The sequence below is a fragment of the Mustelus asterias genome, unplaced genomic scaffold (assembly GCF_964213995.1).
Source record: "Mustelus asterias unplaced genomic scaffold, sMusAst1.hap1.1 HAP1_SCAFFOLD_77, whole genome shotgun sequence".
NCBI lineage: Eukaryota > Metazoa > Chordata > Chondrichthyes > Carcharhiniformes > Triakidae > Mustelus > Mustelus asterias.
Genome location: NW_027590136.1, coordinates 1,130,076 through 1,152,227, shown reverse-complemented (window position 1 = coordinate 1,152,227; position 22,152 = coordinate 1,130,076). Strand labels below are relative to the sequence as shown.

Below are 22,152 nucleotides of genomic sequence, written 5' to 3'. Positions count from 1 at the left end.
ACCAGCACGTCTTTCGGACTGTGGGAGGAAACTGGAGCACCCGGAGGACACCCATGCAGACACGGGGAGAACGTGCAGACTCCGCACAGTCACCCAAGCCGGGAATCGAAGCCAGGTCCCTGACATTGTGAGGCAGCAGTGCTAACCACTCTGGCACCGCGCCACACTAACAAGTCTTGCTATCTGTTTTTTTTTATTCTGTCGGCCTCAGAAGGGAACATTTTATAATCCCCACAGCATTTTAAACATTCCTTGGATCTTTATAATTCTAAACGTTACAAACTTTTGTGTTCAAATTTACATTTCCAGCCTAACATCTGTATTAATGAATCATTTATTCTTTAATTGTCTCTCAATTCAGGCTGTCCATTTAACTAATCTCCTGCTTTAAATTGTGGAAACTTCAGTCCACAAATAAGGTAGTCAAATGCATTGTTAAAAGCAGGATGTTCTTTATATAAATGAATAACAACGTTTAAAAATCATTGGCACACAAAATGAAACAGGAGCATTGGAACCAGCCTGGACTTGCAGACTGAAACCCTGCCCAAAGCCCACACGTGCTCAGAAGGGAGAGAGGTTGAGAAGAACTCTGTAACACTTCTCCTCCCCTTAAATTTCAATCCCCCATCAGGACAGAAATACAACAAAGTAATGTCTTTAACAATACGGAAGTCTGTCACAGCTTTGTGGTTGCATTGCGACCTGTACAATACCACTGGTAAATCTTGTCATGGTGTTTCTGGAATGGGAGGTGAAGAGGTAGTTTGAGAATCTGTACATAAACATTCCTCTTCCACTCCCACAGCAGAGTCAACTGGCAAAGCTGGAACCATTTCCTGGTGAACATCCACAGCAGCATGACCCTCTGCCATGTTCTCAGTAATGGTTGCTGACTCTGAAACTGTTCCTGACTCGGGGTCACACCGCAAGCGAATATGGTCTTGGTGTCTGCGAACAACTCTTCCATTTTACAGTCTCACCACCCAAGATACTGGACCACTTTGGTTTAAAATTATTCCCGGTAACCACCTTTAGTTACTCCCAAAGTTTCTGATGTAAACCTGATCACCCGGTTTGAACTGCCTCTCTTTGGCGCGGTAGTCGTGTCCTTCCTTCTGCTTCTCTTGTCTCCTGCTCACTTTTGCTCTGAGACCTGGATGAAGCAGATCCGGATGAGACTTCAACCTTCTACCTAAAAATTCCGCAGGAGAGAATCTGGTTGCAGATTGTGGTGTGATGCAAAACTGGAACAAAAATTTTGAGAGCTTGTTCTTAAAGTATCACCTGCCATTCTCTTCAATCCCTCCTTCAGAGGTTGAACAGCTCTTTCTGCTCGACCGTTTGTAGCCCGATGAAACGGTGCAGTACGCACATGGCGTAGACCATTCCTTTACAAGAATTCCTGAAACAACTCACTTATAAACAGAGTGTCGTTATCTGAAACAAGCGAATCTGGTAACCCAGGGCTTGTGAAAATTTGACAGAGCTTCTCTATTGTCACAGGAGCTGGAATATTACTCATAATCTGTGCTTCCAACCATTTTGAATGCGCATCTACAACGACCAAACATGTGATTCATCAAAGGTCCCCCAAAGTCCACATGTCTGGACCACAGCCTATCAGACCACCCCCAAGGATGAAGTGGTAATGTACCCAGTGTGTTGGGGGGAATGAACTCAGAAGAATCATTCAACACTCGAGTCTGATTCAAACAACAAACAGTTTATTGAGTTACGCCAGTGGGGAGAAGCCACAGGGGCTGACCATGTGCAACTCCACCCAACAAAGAAAATCATCAATTCTTATCCAGTTACTCAGCCCATCCCGGCTGGACACAATCCAATCAGAATGGTGATAGATTACAGACATTATAGGTTCAATAAAATTAGTATCTGGGCATTATGGGGCTTTTTGATCATCTCATAGACAGGTGCCCCCATCATGGTGCTTTCCAGACCCCCTTATCTACCATCCTTGGGTTTTGTATATAGACTCCCTTAGTTTGAAATGGGGTGGATTAAAAGTTCTCAAATGGATGTCAGCACCCTTCCTTTGTTTTAATCTGACGACCACATGGTCTGGGAATCATTTCTATTTAATACTCTCTCCTTTTAAACTCTTTTCTTCAGTATCCAATTCCAAAATTTTCCTTGTCATTGTGTTACTTGCGTCAGGAATAAATCTTTGGACCTGACAGGAAGTTTAACCCAAGATCAATCCAACACAGGATTGGTCGGAATCGTTTCATATGTATCAAATTTTAAATAACCATTACAAATTAAAACTCTCATTCTCTCATGAGTGAGTTTTATCTGGATTAAAATTCCCACATGTTTTGTAAAATATCCTGGAATCCTGTCTCTGGCCAGTAAATATGGTTCCAGGTTCATAACTTCTGAACAAAAAAAGTTTTATTAATTCCACTTCCTTTTTTTAAAAATCTGTTTGATTTAAATCACAGACAAAAAACCTCGCACAAATCCCACGAATATCATCCACACACAAATAGAGAAACTTAGTATGTGCTTTACAACAACAGTAACCAAAATTAATTCCTTAAGCGTTCTTGTGATCAACAAATGTAGCCCAAAACAATGATAAAACACATTTACATCCACATAAAACAAACAAAACACATAGATTCTCACAGCTCGTAAATTTCAAACAATGAATCCTCAGCATTCTCTCTTGCAGCTATAGCTTCTTCAAGCGACAGAGCACTACAAGCTCACAACTCCTTGATTAAACTAAGATACAAGCTCCTTCATTATAACTTAACCTTTTTTAAGCCAACTTACAAGGACTGATTTTAGAGGCAACATCTTTGTTGATTTAAAATCCCAAACACGTTACACCCAAACACCAGCAAAATCTTTGTTCTTTATCTGGGGATAAAATTCTCAGTTATTCCAAATCCCTCCAGGCTATGCTTAATATTTCCGCATTTAACTTATTCCCAGAAAACCTCAATTATAAACTAAAATAGACATGAGTTTCCGGGCAGTCACAGGAATATGGTCAAGATAGTCCAGTCCCACAATGCCTCACATTCAATCTGCAGTCATAGAAACCCTACAGTACAGAAAAAGGCCATTCGGCCCATCGAGTCTGCACCGACCACAATCTCACCCAGGCCCGACCCCCATATCCCTACATATTTTACCTGCTAATCCCTCTAATCTATGCATCCCAGGACACTAAGGGGCAATTTTAGCATAGCCAATCAGCCTAACCCACACATTTTTGGACTGTGGGAGGAAACCGGAGCACCCAGACACGAGGAGACACGAGGAAAATGTGCAAACTCCACACAGACAGTGACCCAAGCCGGGAATCGAACCCAGGTCCCTGGAGCTGTGAAGCAGCAGTGCTAACCACTGAGCTACCGTGCCACCCCACCACTGTGCTACCGTGCCGCCCCCTCAATTATAACAGAATATGTGGCTGTATGTAGCTGCCTTGGCCATGGTCAACCCCAACCCCTTCTTGAACTGCTGCAATGCCTGAGGTATACGTCCACCCACAGTGCTGTTAGGAAGGGACTTCCAGCTGCATATTCCAGACTTTCATGAGACTGTACGTGGATATCAGATTGATATATTCCATTCAACCACTCCCAAGGTGAGTTATTCCAATTCCTTTTTTGTCCAGGACAATATCTTCACAATATCTTTAAAACAGAAATTAAACATTCCCATTTGATTTCAGACAGTAACATATTCTGTTAGTTTGTTTTTATTGTCGATGTCAGGCTGGGTTTGTTCCCCTTGGAGCAAAAGAGGTTGAGGGGAGATTTGATAGAGGTGGACAAGATTCTGACAGGTTTAGATAAGGTGGACAAAGAAAAGCTGTTCCCATTAGCTGAAGGGACAAGGGCAAGGGGAGACACAGATTTCTTGTTTTGGGTCAGAGGTGCAAGGGGGGCAGTGGGGGGGTTGAGATGTTAGGAAGAATATTCTGATGCAGCGAATGGTAATGACCTGGAACTCGCTGCCTACGAGGGAGGAGGAAGTGGAGACAATAAACAATTAAAAAGGAAATTGGATGGGCATTTGGGATGTTCCAAACAGAACGAAGAACAAAGAAAATTCCAGCACAGAAACAAGCCCTTTGGCTCTCCAAGCCTGTCGCAAAACCCCCTACCCTTTCCGGGGACCATATCCCTCTATTCCTATGCTATTCATATATTTGTCAAGACACATCTGAAAAGTCACTATCTTATCTGCTTCCACTACCTTCACCAGCAACGGGTTCCTGGCACCCACCACCCTCTGTGTAAAAAGACCTGCCTCGTACATCTCCTTTAAACCTTGCCCCTCGCACCTTAAACTTATGTCCCGAGTAATTGACTCTTCCACCCTGGGAAAAAGCTTCTGATTATCCACTCTGTCCATGCCCCTCATAATCTTGTAGACTTCTATCAGGTCGCCCCCCCCTCAACCTCCGTCGTTCCAGTGAGAACAAACCAAGTTTCTCCAACCTCTCCTCATAGCTAATGCCCTCCACACCAGGCAACATCCTGATAAATATTTTCCGTACCCTCTCCAAAGCCTCCACATTCTTCTGGTAGTGTGGTGATCAGAATTGATTCCAAGTGCGGTCCAACAAAGGTTCAATAAAGCTGCAACATGACTTGCCAATTTTTAAACTCAATGCCCCGGCCGATGAAGGCAAGCATGCCGTATGCCTTCTTGATTATCTTCTCCACCTGCATTACCACTTTCAATGACCTGTGTACCTGTACACCCAGATCCCTCTGCCTATGAATACTCTTCAGGGTTCTGCCATTTACTGTATATTTCCCATCTGTATTAGTCCTTCCAAAATGTATTACCTCACATTTGTCCAGATTAAACTTCATCTGCCATCTCTCCGCCCAAGTCTCCAACTGATCTATATCCTGCTGTATCCTCTGCCGGTCCCCATCGCTATCCGCAACTCCACCAACCTTTGTGTCGTCCACAAACTTACCAATCAAATCAGTTACATTTTCCTCCAAATCATTTATATCCATTACAAACAGCAAAAGTCCCAGCACTGATCCCTGAGGAACGTCACTTGTCACAGCCCTCCATTCAGAAATGTACCTTTGCACTGCCAACCTCTGTTTTCTTCTGACTAAATATCTCTAAACTTCCTAACACCCTGTCACTCTGTGATCCTTGTGACATTTGAAACCATGTATTCGCAAAAAGACTCAAAGAGCATCAGCCCACTGGAGGCTGAGACCGGCCAGTCCAGCACAAAGAAAGCCTCTGGCCCTTCCCATTGACCAACTGTGAGAATGAACAAAATGCAGTCCTGGATGCAACTGAGAGCAGAAACAATAACAGCAGAATCCAACCACTGTCATCACTCGTGAACTTGCTGGTGTATCCGCAGGTGGGTTAACCGAGTGAATCCCTTCCCACACTGAGAGCAGGTGAACGGCCTCTCCCCAGTGTGAACTCTCTGGTGTGTCCGCAGGTTGGATAACTGAGTGAATCCCTTTCCACACTGAGAGCAGATGAATGGTTTCTCCCCAGTGTGAGCTCGCTGGTGTCTCAGCAGCTGGGATGAAACGCTGAAACCCTTCCCACACTGAGAGCAGGTGAATGGCCTCTCCCCTGTGTGAACTCGCTGGTGTGTCCGCAGGTGGGTTGACCGACTGAATCCCTTCCCACACTGAGAGCAGGTGAATGGTTTCTCCCCAGTGTGAACTCGCTGGTGTGTCTGCAGGTTGGATGACACAGTGAATCCCTTCCCACACTGAGAGCAGGTGAATGGTTTCTCCCCAGTGTGAACTCGCTGGTGTGTCCGCAGTTCGGATAATCGAGCGAATCCCTTGGTACACTGAGAACAGGTGAACGGCCTCTCTCCAGTGTGAACTCGCTGGTGTCTCTGCAAGTCTGATAACTGAATGAATCCCTTCCCACATTGAGAGCAGGTGAATGGTTTCTCCCCAGTGTGAACTCGCTGGTGTATCTGCAGGTCGGATAATCGAGTGAATCCCTTCCCACATTGAGAGCATGTGAACGGCCTCTCCCCTGTGTGAACCCGTTCGTGTGTCCGCAGGTTGGATGAACAAGTGAATCCCTTCCCACACTGAGAGCAGGTGAATGGCCTTTCCCCAGTGTGAACTCGCTGGTGTATCTGTAAGCTGGAGAACTGAATGAATCCCTTCTCACACTGAGAGCAGATGAACGGCCTCTCCCCAGTGTGACTGCGCCGATGAGCTTCCAGCTCTGATGGGGTTCTGTATCCCTTCCCACAGTCCACACATTTCCATGGTTTCTCCATGATGCAGGTGTCCTTACCTCTCTCTTGGGTGGACAATTAGTTGAATTTCGTCCACATGCAGAACAAGATTACAGTCTCTACCCGCTGTGAATGGTGTGATATTTATTCAGACTGTGTAACTGGTTAAAGCTCTTTAGTCAGTGCATTGGAACACTCTCACTCGAGTGTGGCAGTGTGTTGATGCTTTTTCACTCACACTGACATTTCAAATCTTTTCAAATCGACAGACTGGACAATCATTTCTCCTTCTGGATTCAAAGTCCGATGATATTGAGGTCCCAAGGAATAAGACTCTGTCAGATCGAGACGTGAAGTTTGAGATTTCGGCCTGTGATTCCTCTTTCAATATCCTGTAAAATGAGTTTCCAAATGTCATCAGTGTCAGTACAGGATAGAAATTCAGAACAGACAATTTCTACGGAACATTCATTCCTCTCTCATTCCCCAAAAGCTGTAAATCTCCATCCCACACACTCTCTCCCCATTCTCAGCAGATCTGGCAGCATCTGTATGGATAGAAAAGAACTGATGTTTCAGAGCTTTGACAAAGGGTCATCTGGACAAGAAACATCAGCTCTTTTCTCTCCTTACAGAGGCTGCCAGACCTGCTGAGATTTTCCAGCATTTTCTCTCTTGGTTTCAGATTCCAGCATCCGCAGTAATTTGCTTTTATAAGGCTGCAGATACCTCCTCCCAAGTAACATGCGTGCGCCCAAGACATCACCACTTGTTTCCCTTATTTCTTTAGCATCCATGGTGCTCTCCGCAGTAAACACAGAGGAGAAGTATTCATTAAAAATCTCATCCATCTCCTGTGGCTCCACACAGAGATGGCCATACTGATTTTTAAGGGGATCTATTCCCTCTCGAGCCACCCTTTTACTCTTAATATAGCTATAGTACCTCTTGGAATTTTCTTTAATCTTTAAACCCAATGTATGCTTCCTTCTTTTACCTGACCAGAGCCTCAATGTCCCTTGTCTGCCAGAGATCCCTAAATTTACCATTCTTTCCCTGCATCTTCACAGGAATATACTGCCCCTGGATTCTTGATATCACACTTTTAAAACCTCCCATTTGCCAGTCATTCCTTTCCCTTCAAACAAACTCACCTAATCAACATCTGCTAGATCCTGCCTAATGCCCACAAAAGTGGCCCTGCTCCCATCTTTTTCCAGAAATATTTTGAAACTATTGGTGCTCCCAATAGTGCTCCCTGACTGACACTTCAGTCACTTGCTCGACCTCATTTCTTAACTGTCTAATAGAAAGTGAGTCCAGGAATTGATAATGAAAAATAAGGAGCTGGGAGATGAATTGAACAAGTATTTTGCCTCGGTGTTCACAATAGAGGTACAGTTATAACTCAGAAACAGCTGGAAATCAGAAAACAGAAGTGTGGGATGAACTCTGAAAAAGCACAAGTACCAGGGAAGTGGTCCTCAGCAAACTGTTGGAGCTGTGGGCTGATGAGTCCTTGGGTCCTGCTGGGTTCTTTAGGGAAACAAAAATGGAGTGCAGCCTAAGACACACAACATAGACATGTTCGACGGACTCTGCAAGGCCACAGAAAGGGCAGTCTTCGGAGCCCGTGAACCAGTGAATCCTAAGGTTGTGAGGAACTGCTGCATGCACCACCCTCCACCCCAGGTCCCCGACATAATTGGGGGAGATCCCTGCGTAGAGGGACCTCCAGGGGGGACCTCCGCCACACGGTGGCAACAAGGCCCGTCAAGGTGTATCCGGGCGACAGGCGAGGAAGCGGTAGTGGAAGGTGTGCAGCAGCAGCCCGCACAGGAAACGCCTCCGCGCGGTAGAAAAAGGCACGGAGGACATTTCCGCGAGGCGGCTCAGGCTGTGGGGCACCTCACCCAGGGAGGGGGGTTGAGGATTTGGGCCAATGTGGAATTCCGCCCGAACAGGGGAACGCTCGGGCGGGATCCCACCGCACGCCTGCGCCGCCTCGAGTTTGTATTTTCGGGGCCGAGCACGACTGTACTAAGGTCTCGGATGGCTTTGGCCGCGTGCCGGATTGTCATCCCCGTGCGCTCAGCCAGCACGTGGGGACTCATCCAGCCTGCCCCTCCGCCATCGAGCACGTCCCCGATTAGGTCCCGGACCAGGTGGAGGTTATCGTGAATACAACGGCCCGGGACCATGTAGGACTGGTCAGGGTGGATCATGTGGTCCAGCACGGATCCAAGGCATGAAGCAATAGCCTTGGCAAAGATTGTATAATCCGTGCTGAGGAAGGAGACCGAGCGCCAGTTTTTTAGGAGGCATAGATCTTGTTGGGCAGCAGGGCAATGACAGCCCTGTGCCACGAAAGGGCATCTCCCCGGGAGCAATGCTCTCCCCCAGGACCCCCGCGTAGTCGCTCCCCAGGACGTCCCAGAACGCCCTGAAGAACTCTACTGTCAGCCCGTCCAGCCCCGGGGCCTTGCCCCGACTGAGGCCATTGAGGGCGCCGGTCAGCTCGGCCATGGTGGTGGGGGCTTCAAGCTTGCCGACGCCCTCCGGGCTGACCTGCGGCAGGTCCTCCCACAGAAGTCTGTGGGAATCCTCGCTGGACAGATCCGGAGAGAAGAGGGAGGTGCAATCATCCCGGGCAATGGCCCGGATGCCCTCGGGATCCGAGACGGGGGAACCGTCGTCGGCCAGCAGCATAAGGAGCTGCTGACGGTTAGCCCGCCCTCTTTCCAGCGAGTAGAAGAAGGGGGAGCCGCGGTCCAGGTCCACCTGGAACTGGAGCCGTGACCTCACGTACGCGCCGCGAGACCTGGCAAGCTGCAGGTCCCGCAGCGCGTCCTTCTTCTCCCTGTACTCCGAACGCAGGGCCGGGTCCGCGTCAGGCCGACTGAGACGTGCCTCCAGGTCGAGCACCTCCTTCTCCAACTCCTCGAGCCTGGATTTCCGTCCCTTTGTCGACCCCCTTGCGTACTCCTGACAGAAGGTACGGACGTGAGTCTTGCCCACATCCCACCAGAGCCTCAAGGAGGGGAAGCCTCCCCGCTTCCTTCTCCAGCCGGCCCAGAATCGACGGAACGAGTCCAGGAAGCGCTCGTCCTCCAGCAGCATGTTGTTAAAGTGCCAGTACGCGGGCCCCCGCCGGACGCGAGACGGCAAAAAGTCCGCCCACATCAGGCTGTGGTCCGTGCACGACACCAGCCGCATGGAGCCGAAGACACGCCGGACACGTTCGCCCTCGAAATGTAAAGGCGGTCGGGCCTGGACGCTCCGACTCCAGGCCTCACATAAGTGAAAGCTCTGGAGCCATGATGGAGATGTCGCCAAATGTCCACCAAGTCGTGGGACCCGAGCAGGTCCCGCAACTTCACCATCACCGGGGTGCGCAGCCAGGGGCCGGTGCGGTCCCGTGCCTCGAGGGTACAGTTGAAATCTCCCCCGAGGATAATGCATTCGCCCCCCGCGATGGTGTCGATGTGAGCGGACACTTTCTCATAGAAAGTCATTTGCTGCGGTCCGCCGGTTGGGGCGTAGACATTCAGCAAGTGAACGGCCACGCCCTCCTCATGGACCGTCAAGTGCAAATATTCTAACTCCTGCAAAAGGAGATTACAAGAGTCAGGTGTCAATGTGGCTTGAAATTAAGAAATACACATTTTTGGGGCTTTGAGATTGCTGTAAAAATCCTCTTTTTCTAACCATCTGTAAAAGGAGATTCCAAAATCACAGAATCTCTGCAGTGCAGAAGGAGGCCTTTTAGCCCTTTGAGTCTGCACCAGGTTTCTAACAGAGCACCTTTACTCAGGCCCTATCCCTGTAACCTGATGTACGTACATCACTAATCCTTTCCTTCCCCCTCATCTTGAGACACAAAGGGACAATTTAGCATGGTCGATCAACCCACTCTTTGGAGTGTGGGAGGAAACCAGAGCACCCAGAGGAAACCCACACAGACAGAGGGAGAATGTGCAAACTCCATACAGACAATCAGCCGAGGCTGGAATTGAACCGGGTCTCTGGCGCTTTGAGACAGAAGTGCAAACCACTGTGTCACCCCCAACAGTCATTTGTCAGACCCGAATATAAATCCATAACATTCTCCCCTCCTGTTTTCTAGCATAAGATTACTTAAGATGGAATATACTTACATTGGAAGCAATTCAGACAAGGTTCACGAGCTGATTTCGGGCATGAAGGGGTCTGTTTTATGAGGAAAGGTTAGGCAGGGTACATCTGTGCTCATTGGATTTTAGATAAATGAGATGTGATTGTTGGAGTGAAATTAAGACTATGACCTTTGAAAGTTAATGCGTACGTGACTACAGGCTGCACCAGCACTTATCCTGTGGTTAACAAAGATTCTGTTGCTGACTCAATAACAAACTAACCTTTGAGCTACATCCTGTTATTGTAGAAAAAATACGGAACAGACAAAAAAAACCAGACCGCGAGGTCCAGATGGTCAGCTTAGCTTCAGATAAAGCGGAACTGAAACTTGTTTTTGAAGGAATGTGATTGGAGGTCAATTGTTGCTAGGGGAGCCCAATTGGCTAAGTACATGTCACCACCCAAAGCTAATGACGAAGTAACCGCTAATGTCTGTATGATTAAAGTGTATAAAAGACGGCGAGCCGCCGCTCCAAATTGAGAAGGTGAAAGGCAGCATCCATTAACCCGGCCTGTCAGTCAATGACTCAAACATTGTCTCTCCTGGTCACCCAAATCCTGAAGCTCCGCCCACTGGCCGCGCATGCGCTCTGCTCCCCGCTAAACAAAGATGGCGGCCGCGGCACTGGGCCTGATCCCGGATAAAATCCCCGCAGCTGCAAACCCGGGACCGGAAGGCTCTTATTCAGGCCTTGCGGCCTACAGCATATGTTTATGAAGCCTCTGCTCCCTCCCCACCCCGACTCCCGGCTCCATTCCTCCCTCCGCCCCACCGACTCTCACCCCTTGAAATAAGCATCTCCACACTCGCAGGGCTCCGAGCAAAGTGACACTGCGCATGCCCCAGATACAACGCTGCGTCTGCGTACTGGGCTCCTGTGGAGTGAATAGGGCACTTTCACACCCGCAGCGAATGCTGGGTAATAAGCGCCATTGAAACTTCATATAGTTAGTTCAAAATAACATTGTCAGCATGAGGTAAGTTAATGAAATATTGAGAATTGGTGATCTGCTGTGCTCCATTTCTCAACGTTCTGCTGCAAGGCCATGCAATAGTTTCAAAGCTTTTATACCGTTTCCCTCTCACTCCTCCCTTTATGGTGCTGATCCTGGCTGGGTTCAATCGCACAGTCACTCGTTCTTCTCTCTGTCCCTGATACTGAATATTCACTCTTTTAGAGAATGATACAGCATAAATAGAAACCATTTGGCCCATTATGACTCTGCTGGCTCTCTGGAAGATCCATCCAATTAATTCCACAGCCCGGCTGGTCGAGTCAGAACAATGCATATCTGTTGTAGTAATCTGAGACCTTAATGGAAAAGGGTTTCCACAGTTAAGCATATCAGGTGCCTGGTAGCATTTAGTTGAATGTTTCTTCAGATCTCATATACTATAGAATCATAGAAACCCTACAGTGCAGAAGGAGGCCATTCGGCCCATCGAGTCTGCACCGACCACAATCCCACCCAGGCCCTACCCCCACATATTTACCCGCTAATCCCTCAAACCTACGCATCTCAGGACTCTAAGGGGCAATTTTTAACCTGGCCAATCAGCCTAACGCGCACATCTTTGGATTGTGGGAGGAAACCGGAGCACCCGGAGGAAACCCACGCAGACACGAGGAGAATGTGCAAACTCCACACAGACAGTGACCCGAGCATCGAACCCGGGACCCTGGAGCTGTGAAGCAGCAGTGCTAACCACTGTGCCACCGTACCGCCCTATGTCATACTGCAGTGACATTATCCTAAAGGGCCAAAGGGAGTATTCCAGTGTGTTAACCAGAATACTCCAGGGCACAACCTCAGGCTAAAGAGGGCACAACCTCAGGCTAAAGAGGACACAACCTCAGGCTAAAGGGATGATCCTTTCAAACAGACATTAGGAGGAATTTCTTCAGCCAGAGATTGGTGAATCTGTGGAACTCTTTGCCACAGAAGGCCGTTGAGGCCAGGTCATTGAGTGTCTTTAAGACAGAGATAGATAGGTTCTTGATTAATAAGGGGATCAGGGGTTATGTGGAAAAGGCAGGAGAATGGGGATGAGAAAAATATCAGCCATGATTAAATGGCGGAGCAGACTCGATGGGCCGAGTGGCCTAATTCTGCTCCTATGTCTCATGGTCTTATGGTTAAGAGTAGATGAATGTTGGAATTACAAAGAAAAGGCATTCATATCCTGAATTTTCATAATTATCGTGATCACAGCCCTTCAAATTGGATGCACAAATTCTTTCCCACATGGAGCAGGTGAATGGCCTTTTCATTGTGTGTACATTGAAGAGGCAGTGGCATAGTGATATTGTCACTGGAGCAGTAACCCAGAGACCCAGGGCAATGCTCTGACTATGAAACCATTGCTGATTGCTCACTAACATCCTCTGGGTAAGGAAATCTGCTGTCCCTCTCCCCACCCTATACCCGTAATCCCATACATTTTACCATGGCCATTCCAGCTAGCCTGCACATCTTTGGAGTGTGGAAGAAACCGGAGCACACGGAGGAAATCCACACAGACACAGAAAGAATGTGCAAACTCCACACAGGTTGAAATTGTACTCAGGTGTCTGGATCTGTGAAGCAGCAGTGTGAACCACCATGCCACCTTGCTGCCCAAATAGGAGACCAAAAGTATATATCCTTGGGAGACACCAAGTTCAAAGACTTTGGAGAGGAAAGGGAGGCTGGAGATGGGGCCATAATTTGCAAGCAAAGTGGGATCAAAGGGTTTTTTTTCAGAAAGGGTGATGTTTGTGTAGTTAAAAGTGAGAGGAACAAAACCAGAAGAGAGGGAGAGAATCATTAACAATATCAGCCAATATGGGGAAGTTGGATGGTCAGTAATTTAATGAAAATAGAGTCAGGGCCAAGACAGGAAAGAAACTGTTGAAAGATGCAGGTTCAAGGCTCAGACAGGGAGAGGCTTCAGACACATTAGTTTGGCTCAGTGGGAGGGTGGAAGAGAGGGAAGCAGCAGGGGCAGCTGATTGGGTTGGCTCAATCCTAGTAACAAAGAAGCTCCATGAGTTCATCACACTTTTTGTTGGGGTCAGGATGGAGGAGACAGGGGAGAGGGAGAACTATTTGAAAGGAATGGACTTGAGTCAGAGATAATAAAAAGTTTCAACAAATTGTTTGTTTAACATAAAAGCAGATTGATTTGACTTTCATCCAGGACATTAGTATTTATTTGTGGGCTCAAATTTATTTACATCAGAGGCGAATGACCACAATCAACATGTTTGTGATTTGTGATAAACAGCAGAATCAAACTCCAGCAGTCACTTGTCAACTCGCTGATGGCTCAACAGGTTGTATTTCTGAGTGAATCCCTTTCCACATTTGGAGCAGGTGAACGGCCTCTCCCCAGTGTGAATTCGCTGGTGGACAGTGAGTTGGGATGGTCGCCTGAACCCAGTCCCGCAGTGAATGCACTTGAACGGTCTCTCATCAGTGTGACCACGTTGATGAGACATCAGATCGCTGCAGCTTTTATTGCATTTCCCGCAGTCTGGACGTTTAAAAGGTGTCTCCTCACTGTGAACACGTTGATGGGACACTAGATTGCTGGAACTTTTACAACACTTCCCGCAATCTGGACATTTGAACGGTCTCTCATCGGTGTGAACTTGCTGATGTGCCATGAGGTGTGATGTCCGAGTGAATCCCTTCCCACAGTCCGTACAGGTGAACGGCCGCTCCCCAGTGTGAATTCGCTGGTGTTCAGTGAGTTGAGATGACCACTTGAACCCAGTCCCGCAGTGAGAGCACCTGAACGGTCTCTCATCAGTGTGAACACGTTGATGGAACATTAGTTCTCTGGAACCTCTACAGCACTTCTCGCAGTCTGGGCATTTAAATGGTCTCCTCAGTGTGAACACGTTGATGGAACATCACTTCCTTTAAACTTTTATCGCACTTGTCACATTCTGGACATTTAAATGGTCTTTCCTCTGTGTGAACTCGCTGGTGTGTCTGCAGTGTAGATGACTGAGTGAATCCCTTCCCACACTCGGAGCAGGTGAATGGCCTCTCTCCAGTGTGAACCCGCTGGTGTCTCAGCAGGTTGAATGACTGCGTGAATTGCATCCCACATTCAGAGCAGGTGAATGGCTTCTCCCCAGTGTGAGTGCGCTGGTGTGTCAGCAGGTTAGATGATTGAGTGAATCCCTTTCCACACTCGGAGCAGATAAATGGCCTCTCTCCAGTGTGAACTCGCTGGTGTGTCAGCAGGGTGGATGACTGAGTGAATCCTCTCCCACACTCAGAGCAGGTGAACAGCCTCTCCCCAGTGTTACTGTATTGGTGAATTTCCAGTTCAGGCAGGTCTCTGAATCCTTCCCCACATTTCCACGGTTTCTCCTCAGTGTGACTGCACTTGTGTCTTGACAGAGCAGATGATTGTCTGAATCCTTGTCCACACACAGGACACGTGTACAGTTTCACCCCACTGTGAACGGTGCTTTTTCCTTCCATGCTCAAGGTTCAGTGGTATTCAGGTTACAATAAATTGGGCGACTCAGTCAGATCCTGATGTGATGTTTGGTTTGAGTTTCCTGACTGCAAATCCTCCCCTTCCAAATCTCTGTGAAATTGATTTAAAACAGTGAAAAGGGAGTGAGAGAGATCCCACAAAAACACAAAGGCAGGTTGTGAAATTGAGCTGAATGAATCTGGTCATTTGTGGGGACGGCACTGGGAAAAAGTTACCATGGAAACTGCCGGATTGTCATAAAACCTCAACTGGTTCACTAATGTCTGCCAGGGAAGGGAATCTGCCATCCAGTCTGGGACTCCACAAGGCTCTGGCCTCTATGGATGGAGAGAGAGGTGGGGGCAAAGGAGGGACTTTATGTATCTACAACTCAACCAGTGGTTTGAACCTTAAAACCGTTAACCTGCCCACCGAGAAGGATCAGGGTAAGAGGTGTCTGTGAACACCATCATCTTCACGTTCTTCTCCAACTTTACACACCATCCTCCCTTGTCTGACATCCAGGACTGGATGAGCAGTAATTGCCTTTGTTAAATATTGGAAGATGAAGGCTATCATCTTCAGCCCTGCAACAAATTCCACTTCCTAACCACTGACTCCATCTGTCCCCATTGCGACTGTCTGAGGCTGAACCGGAGTATTCACAACCTCAGTGACATGTTTCACTTCAAACTGAGCTTCCAAACATATCCTCATAGAATCTACAGCACGGAGACAGGCCCTTCGGCCCAAACTGGTCCATGCCCACCAGAAATGCCCATGTAAGCAAACTCCATTTGGCCCATATCCCTCTAAACCTTTCCTATCCATGTATCTGTCCAAATGCCTTTTAAATGTTGACAATGTCCCTGCCTCAACCACTCCCTCCAGCAGCTCATTCCACACATGTACCATCCTCTGTGTAAAAAGGCTGCTCCTCAGGTTCCCATTAATTCTTTCCCCTCTTAACTTAAACTTATGCCCTCTAATTCTTAATTCCCCAACCCTGGGAAAAAGACTGAGTGCATTCAACCTATCCATGCCTCTGATGAGCTTATACATCTCTATAAGATCACCCCTCAGTCTCCTACGCTCCAAAGAAAAAAGTCCTTGCCTGTCCAATCTCTCCCTATAACTTGAGTACTGGCAACATCCTTGTAAATCTCTTCTGCACTCTCTCCAGTTTAATAACATCTTTCCAAATCAAGGTGACCAAAACTGAACACAATATTCCAGGTGCAGCCTCACCAAAGTCCTGTCCAACTGCAACATAACTTCCCAACTTCTATACTCAATGCCCTGACTGATAAAGGCCAGCATGCCAAAAGCCTTCTTCACTGCCCTATCTACACGTGACTCCACCTTAAGAGAACCGTGCACCTGAACTCCAAGGTCCCTCTGTTCCACGATACTCCCTGAGGTCCTCCCATTCACCGTGAAAGTTCTACCTTGGTTTGACTTTCCATGATGCAACACCTCACACTGATCTGTATTTAACTCGATTTGCCACATCACCACCTACACTACCTATTTCCACCTCAGTGACATCGCCCCACTTTGTCCTGGCCTCAGATCATCTGCTGCTGAAACCAGGTGGACGAAGAAATTGCTAAGCAGATTATGGATAGGTGCGGGGGTCACAGGGTAGTTGTGATGGGGGACTTTCACTTTCCAAATATTGATTGGTACCTTTGTACGTTGAATAGTTCGGATGGGGCAGCTTTTGTGCAGTGTGTGCAGGAGGGTTTCCTGACACAATATGTGGATAGGCCGACAAGAGGTGAGGCCACATTGGATTTGGTACTGGGAAATGAACCGGGCCAAGTGTTAGATTTGGTTGCGGGAGAGCACTTTGGAGATAGTGACCACAATTCGGTGTCTTTTGTTATTGCAATGGAGAGGGATAGGGCCGTATGGCAGGGCAAGGTTTATAATTGGGGGAGAGGTAATTATGATGCGATTAGGCAAGAATTAGGGGGTATAAGTTGGGAACAGAAATTGTCAGGGAAAGGCACAAATGAAAAATGGAGCTTGTTCAAGGAACAAATACTGCATGTCCTTGATAGGTATGTCCCTGTCAGGCAGGGAGGAAATGGCCGAGTGAGGGAACCATGGTTCACAAAAGAGGTGGAATGTCTTGCAAAAAGGAAGAGGGAAGCTTATGTAGGGATGAGGAAACGAGGTTCAGATGACTCGATTGAGGGTGACAAGTTAGCAAGGAATGAGCTGAAAAAGGGGCTTAGGAGAGCTAGAGGGGACATGAGAAGTCCTTGGCGGGTCGGATCAAGGAAAACCCCAAGGCTTTTTACTCTTATGTAAGGAATAAAAGAATGACCAGGGTGAGGTTAGGGCCGGTCAAGGACAGTAATGGGAACTTGTGTATGGAGTCAGTAGAGATAGGAGAGGTGATGAATGAATACTTTTCTTCAGTGTTCAACAAGGAGAGGGGCCATGTTTTTGAGGAAGAGAAGGTGTTACAGGCTAATCGGCTGGAGGAAGTAGATGTTCGGAGGGAGGATGTACTAGCAGTTTTGAATAAACTGAAGGTCGATAAGTCCCCTGGGCCTGATGAAATATATCCTAGGATTCTTTGGGAGGCAAGGGATGAGATTGCAGAGCCTTTGGCTTTGATCTTTGGGTCCTCACTGTCCACGGGGATGGTGCCAGAGGACTGGAGAGTGGCGGGTGTTGTTCCTTTGTTTAAGAAAGGGAATAGAAATGACCCTGGTAATTATAGGCCGGTTAGTCTTACTTCGGTGGTTGGTAAGTTGATGGAAAAGGTCCTTAGGGATGGGATTTACGACCATTTAGAAAGATGCGGATTAATCTGGGATAGTCAGCACGGATTCGTGAAAGGCATGTCATGCCTCACAAATTTGATAGAATTTTTTGAGGAGGTAACTAAGTGTGTTGATGAAGGTAGGGCAGTTGATGTCATATACATGGATTTTAGTAAGGCGTTTGATAAGGTCCCCCATAGTCGGCTTATGATGAAAGTAAGGAGGTGTGGGATAGAGGGAAATTTGGCCGATTGGATAGGTAAATGGCTATCTGATCGAAGACAGAGGGTGGTGGTGGATGGAACATTTTCGGATTGGAGGCAGGTTGCTAGCGGAGTGCCACAGGGATCAGTGCTTGGTCCTCTGCTCTTTGTGATTTTTATTAATGACTAGAGGAGGGGGCTGAAGGGTGGATCAGTAAATTTGCTGATGACGCCAAGATTGGTGGAGTAGTGGATGAGGTGGTGTTAGGAGAATAAAGAGTTAATGTCCCGATTTCAACCCTGTCAGCAAAATCTCGTATGCTGACAACTGCTACGGACAATGGAGACAGCCTGTCCACATGAAAGGATAAACATGTCAAAACATAATTAAATTAGATCCGTGCCCAAGACATAGCGTGAATGATTAACCATTAAACTTGTTTTCTTGAGCTGCGAACAATAGAACTTGTATTACACGAGACTGCTCTAAACATCACGTACTTGGCCGGATACCAAGAGTGACTCATATTCAGATGTCCAGAACAAAGAGAGGCTTTTCTCTATAAATATGCGGGAAAGTCCCTACTACAGCAGAGTCTGCCGTGGGTTACGTACGGACGCCCGGCGGGAGGTAAGCCACTCTACCTGGACTGACGGCTCTCCAGTCCACGTGTCAGGGTAGTTAAACTATATAAGGCTTAGCCCATTGAATGATACTTGTAGAACTTGTCCATGTATTGTGGGGAATAAAGAGACACATTTTATTCTAGCAATACTGGTGTAGTGTGAATTCTTTCTCTCAGACCACCTCCACGAACCTGTTACCGGTCCGGCAAAACATTTTGGCGTAGTCAGCAGGATACGGTGATAATTGGCGGTGGGGGGTTCTTGGAGAAAGATGTTTCGCAAAACTAAGAAGTTACAGGAGGAGGAAAAGGGAGAGGAAGCGATCATTCCGGGATGGGAAGGATCGTGGAGACCGGTTGCAGCGTGCCTCCGAGACGGAGGGGGTCGCGCTGAAAACTGGGGAGAGGAGACCCGAGATGGATCTCCCGGAGAAGTATTATCTACTCTGTTAAAAATACCGTCCCTCTGAAGACCCCCGTGGAGGGAATTCAGCGGAGACTGTGGGTATGTGCAACAGCGTGGAAGAATCAGTTTAAACAACGACAGGAAGCCGAGCAGAATGCTCTTAAACTGAAACAGCAATTGGGAGAACAGGAATGTAATAATTCGTTGTTAAAGCAAAAAATAATAAAGTTAGAAACAGAATTAGAAGCCCTTAAAACCCTGGCTGGCCAGGCAGTGGGTTATGTATCCAGAATAAATCGGAGGAAGAAGCGTAAAAAACCTAGAGAATTGGAAATGGTGAAAATTAAAGCATTTGTAGCTAGATTGGGGGACGGGAGCGGCTGGAATCCCGATACGTGGGATGGAAACATTTGGAGTGATAGTGACAATGGTTCCCACTTTACGGGAAACCTGGTCCGACAATGGGCCACTGACAATCATGTGGAGTGGATATACCATATTCCGTACTATCCCCAAGCAGCAGGATTAATTGAAAGAATGAATGGAATACTGAAAACCTCATTGCGAAAGGCTAGTACTTCTGATGATTTGTCTAATTGGAAGGTGAAATTAAATCAAGTATTGAAGCAAATTAATAATCGACCGCTAGGTGGGGGAGTCACGCCTTTGAACCGAATGGTCCATGTATGTGAAACCCCACAAGGAGAATCAATCAAAATGTGGAAATTGGATGATAAAGCAGAATTACCGCGGCGAGCCACGCCTGGCTCGGCCGGTTTAGATCTAAGAACCTTAGAAACAGTGACCCTGCCACAAGATACACCTACTGTTATTAAAACCGGATTGGGATTGCAGTGCCCTAAGGGAACTTATGGGCACATCCTTCCCCGTTCTGGATTGTCCCTGAAGGGGATAACTGTTATGGCAGGAGTCATTGATTCAGATTATCAAGGAGAAATTGGGGTGGTTCTGTGTAATATTAAACCTGATCCCTATACTGTGACTGCAAATAATAAAATCGCCCAACTGGTGATTAAACCCTGTGAGATGGCACCGGCCGTTGAAGTTGGTATCCCACAGGTGGTGACTGAAAGAGGAACTGGTGGTTTTGGCTCAACAGATAAACCTGGAGCTAAAGTCTGGGTGAAACAGGAAACTGGCCCACCCAGAGCTGCTGAAATCATTGCTCAAGGCAGTGATGGAACCGTAACGGTAATGTACCCTGGTGAGCCCAAATGGGTTAATGTCCCTGCTAAGAAATGTTATCTACGAGAAGATTAACTATGTCTTGAAGATTGATCTCTTTTACAGGAATAAAACAGCATGGAACGATTGACGTTGATACTGATAGCAGGAATACTCTTGATCTCGTGGATATGGGTTGAGGGGACCCCTGGTCATCAATTGACCGAAAAGCTTGGCGGTTTTCGCCTCGCATGGAAGAACTCCACCCATAATAGAACTCAAGGGGAGTTCACTTGTGGCGCGAATCGAATGTGCGGAATCACGAATATAACGAGTGTGTGTAAGCTATATCGTTGTGAAAAATGCTTGGACAACAACAAAGCTCTCCCCACAACTGCTATGAATTGTACGGTTACCATAACGGCAGGAGCTCCACTTTGCCAGATACAAACAAGAAGGAATAGAACCTGTATGTCCAGTAAGGAAAATGGCACCACCTGGAATATTACTGTGACAGGTGAGAGGCCTCGATTGGTATGGTTCCAGAACAGTACAGAAATAAAAGGCCGCAATACATTCCTATATGCAATAATGTTCCTACCAAACAAGCCTATAATAGAACAAACACAATTCGCCCCAGTCCTACATACTTGTCGAAAGATGGCGAATCAGCTCACGCACACTGAGGTACACTGGACTGTCATTCTGCCCTCGCTACCTACCTGTTCTGGCGCCCGCAGGTGGCGAGCATGGTATGATACGCTGTTGGGTGGGACTGGTACAGTACTAGGTATCTCTAATGCGGCTGACAATGAAGTTACCAGAACTATGTTATCGGACACTGGATATTCGACATCACACGGGCTCCATACTGTCGGAATATGGATGCCCACGGTTGTGAAAACGCAAGTGGAAACAGCACGGATTCTGCTACGAACTCTGGACTGGGAGAAGCGAATGTGGAATGCGACACAGGAACTTATGCATAACATCACGGCGGCACTTAATATGACTATCTGCAACATCCAAGGAGTGCACATGCGAGTGCAACAAGAGAGGTTTATCCGAATAGTTACTACGGGTAACTCTCATGAACTGCGAGAACTCTGGAACATATCGGACACTTTGTGGGTGCAAGCCCGCTCAGATAAAACTGTTTGTAACAAAACAGCATGTACTGGACATTACACCTTGATGAATGTGGCAGATGTAATATCTGTATGTAAATACCATGTACTGCCTGTAATTACCCTGCATGGGTTTTACTTTCTGAGAACTAATGGTAACTGGTTTAGTCCTAAAAACAATTGGACTTATGATTTGTCAACATGTGAAGACACTGACAGAGGATTGGCATGTTTAACTATGACAAGATATCGCGATCCATGTTTAACTGATGACACGGCATTATGTGAGTGGCGAGTAGAGAAACCACGAGATATCTTGTGGCAGATTGGGCCCCACGCTGTATGTGTGGCCACCATACACCGCCAACCATTATTGCCGCAGATACCGTTCTCTGGGTGTTTGAAGGGGGTGTACATTTGGCATTGGGCGAACAAGACTTACAAATTGACTAATTATAGCACTGAATCTCGCTTGAGTACGGCTCAGTGGAAAGTTCTCCATATGCCATGGCGAGTCTCTCTCGACAGGTTCAAATGCGCATTGAATCAGTCGACGGAGCTAAAACATATAATTGACTCTCATAAGTCTAACGTGTCCCGTGTCATGGTCTCTACCTTTATAGCCGGAGAACAGGTAGTACATGCTGCGCGAATGATAGAGAATGAATCAGCCCATCATTGGTGGGACTTGCTAACCGGGATATCACAAACGGCCCGGCGATATGTTTTGCCTCCTCTGATATTGATATTTGTGATTGTTGCTGTTTTAACTTGTTGTAATGTACTTACCTGTGTATATGTCAGGCGTGTGAAACAGGGTTTGGAAAGTACCCTGTATCACACTGCGTTGAGGTAAATGGTGATTGAAATCGGTCCAACAGGTGGAATGTTAGGAGAATAAAGAGTTAATGTCCCGATTTCAACCCTG

The 22,152-nt window shown here is 47.2% G+C and overlaps 1 protein-coding gene across 1 annotated transcript in view; it reads right to left on the bottom strand.

Annotated features, from left to right (window-relative positions):
* Window positions 1-1,712: 1,712 nt before the first annotated feature.
* Window positions 1,713-22,152, bottom strand: part of LOC144483739 (uncharacterized) — a 90,479-nt gene continuing 70,039 nt past the window's right edge. The window contains exons 7-8 of the mRNA XM_078202276.1: window positions 14,403-14,720; window positions 1,713-6,143 (exon numbers count right to left, since the gene is read on the bottom strand). Of these exons, the coding sequence (XP_078058402.1) occupies window positions 5,357-6,143; window positions 14,403-14,720 (1,105 nt within the window). The 3' untranslated portion in view covers window positions 1,713-5,356. The remainder of the gene's footprint in view (window positions 6,144-14,402; window positions 14,721-22,152) is intronic.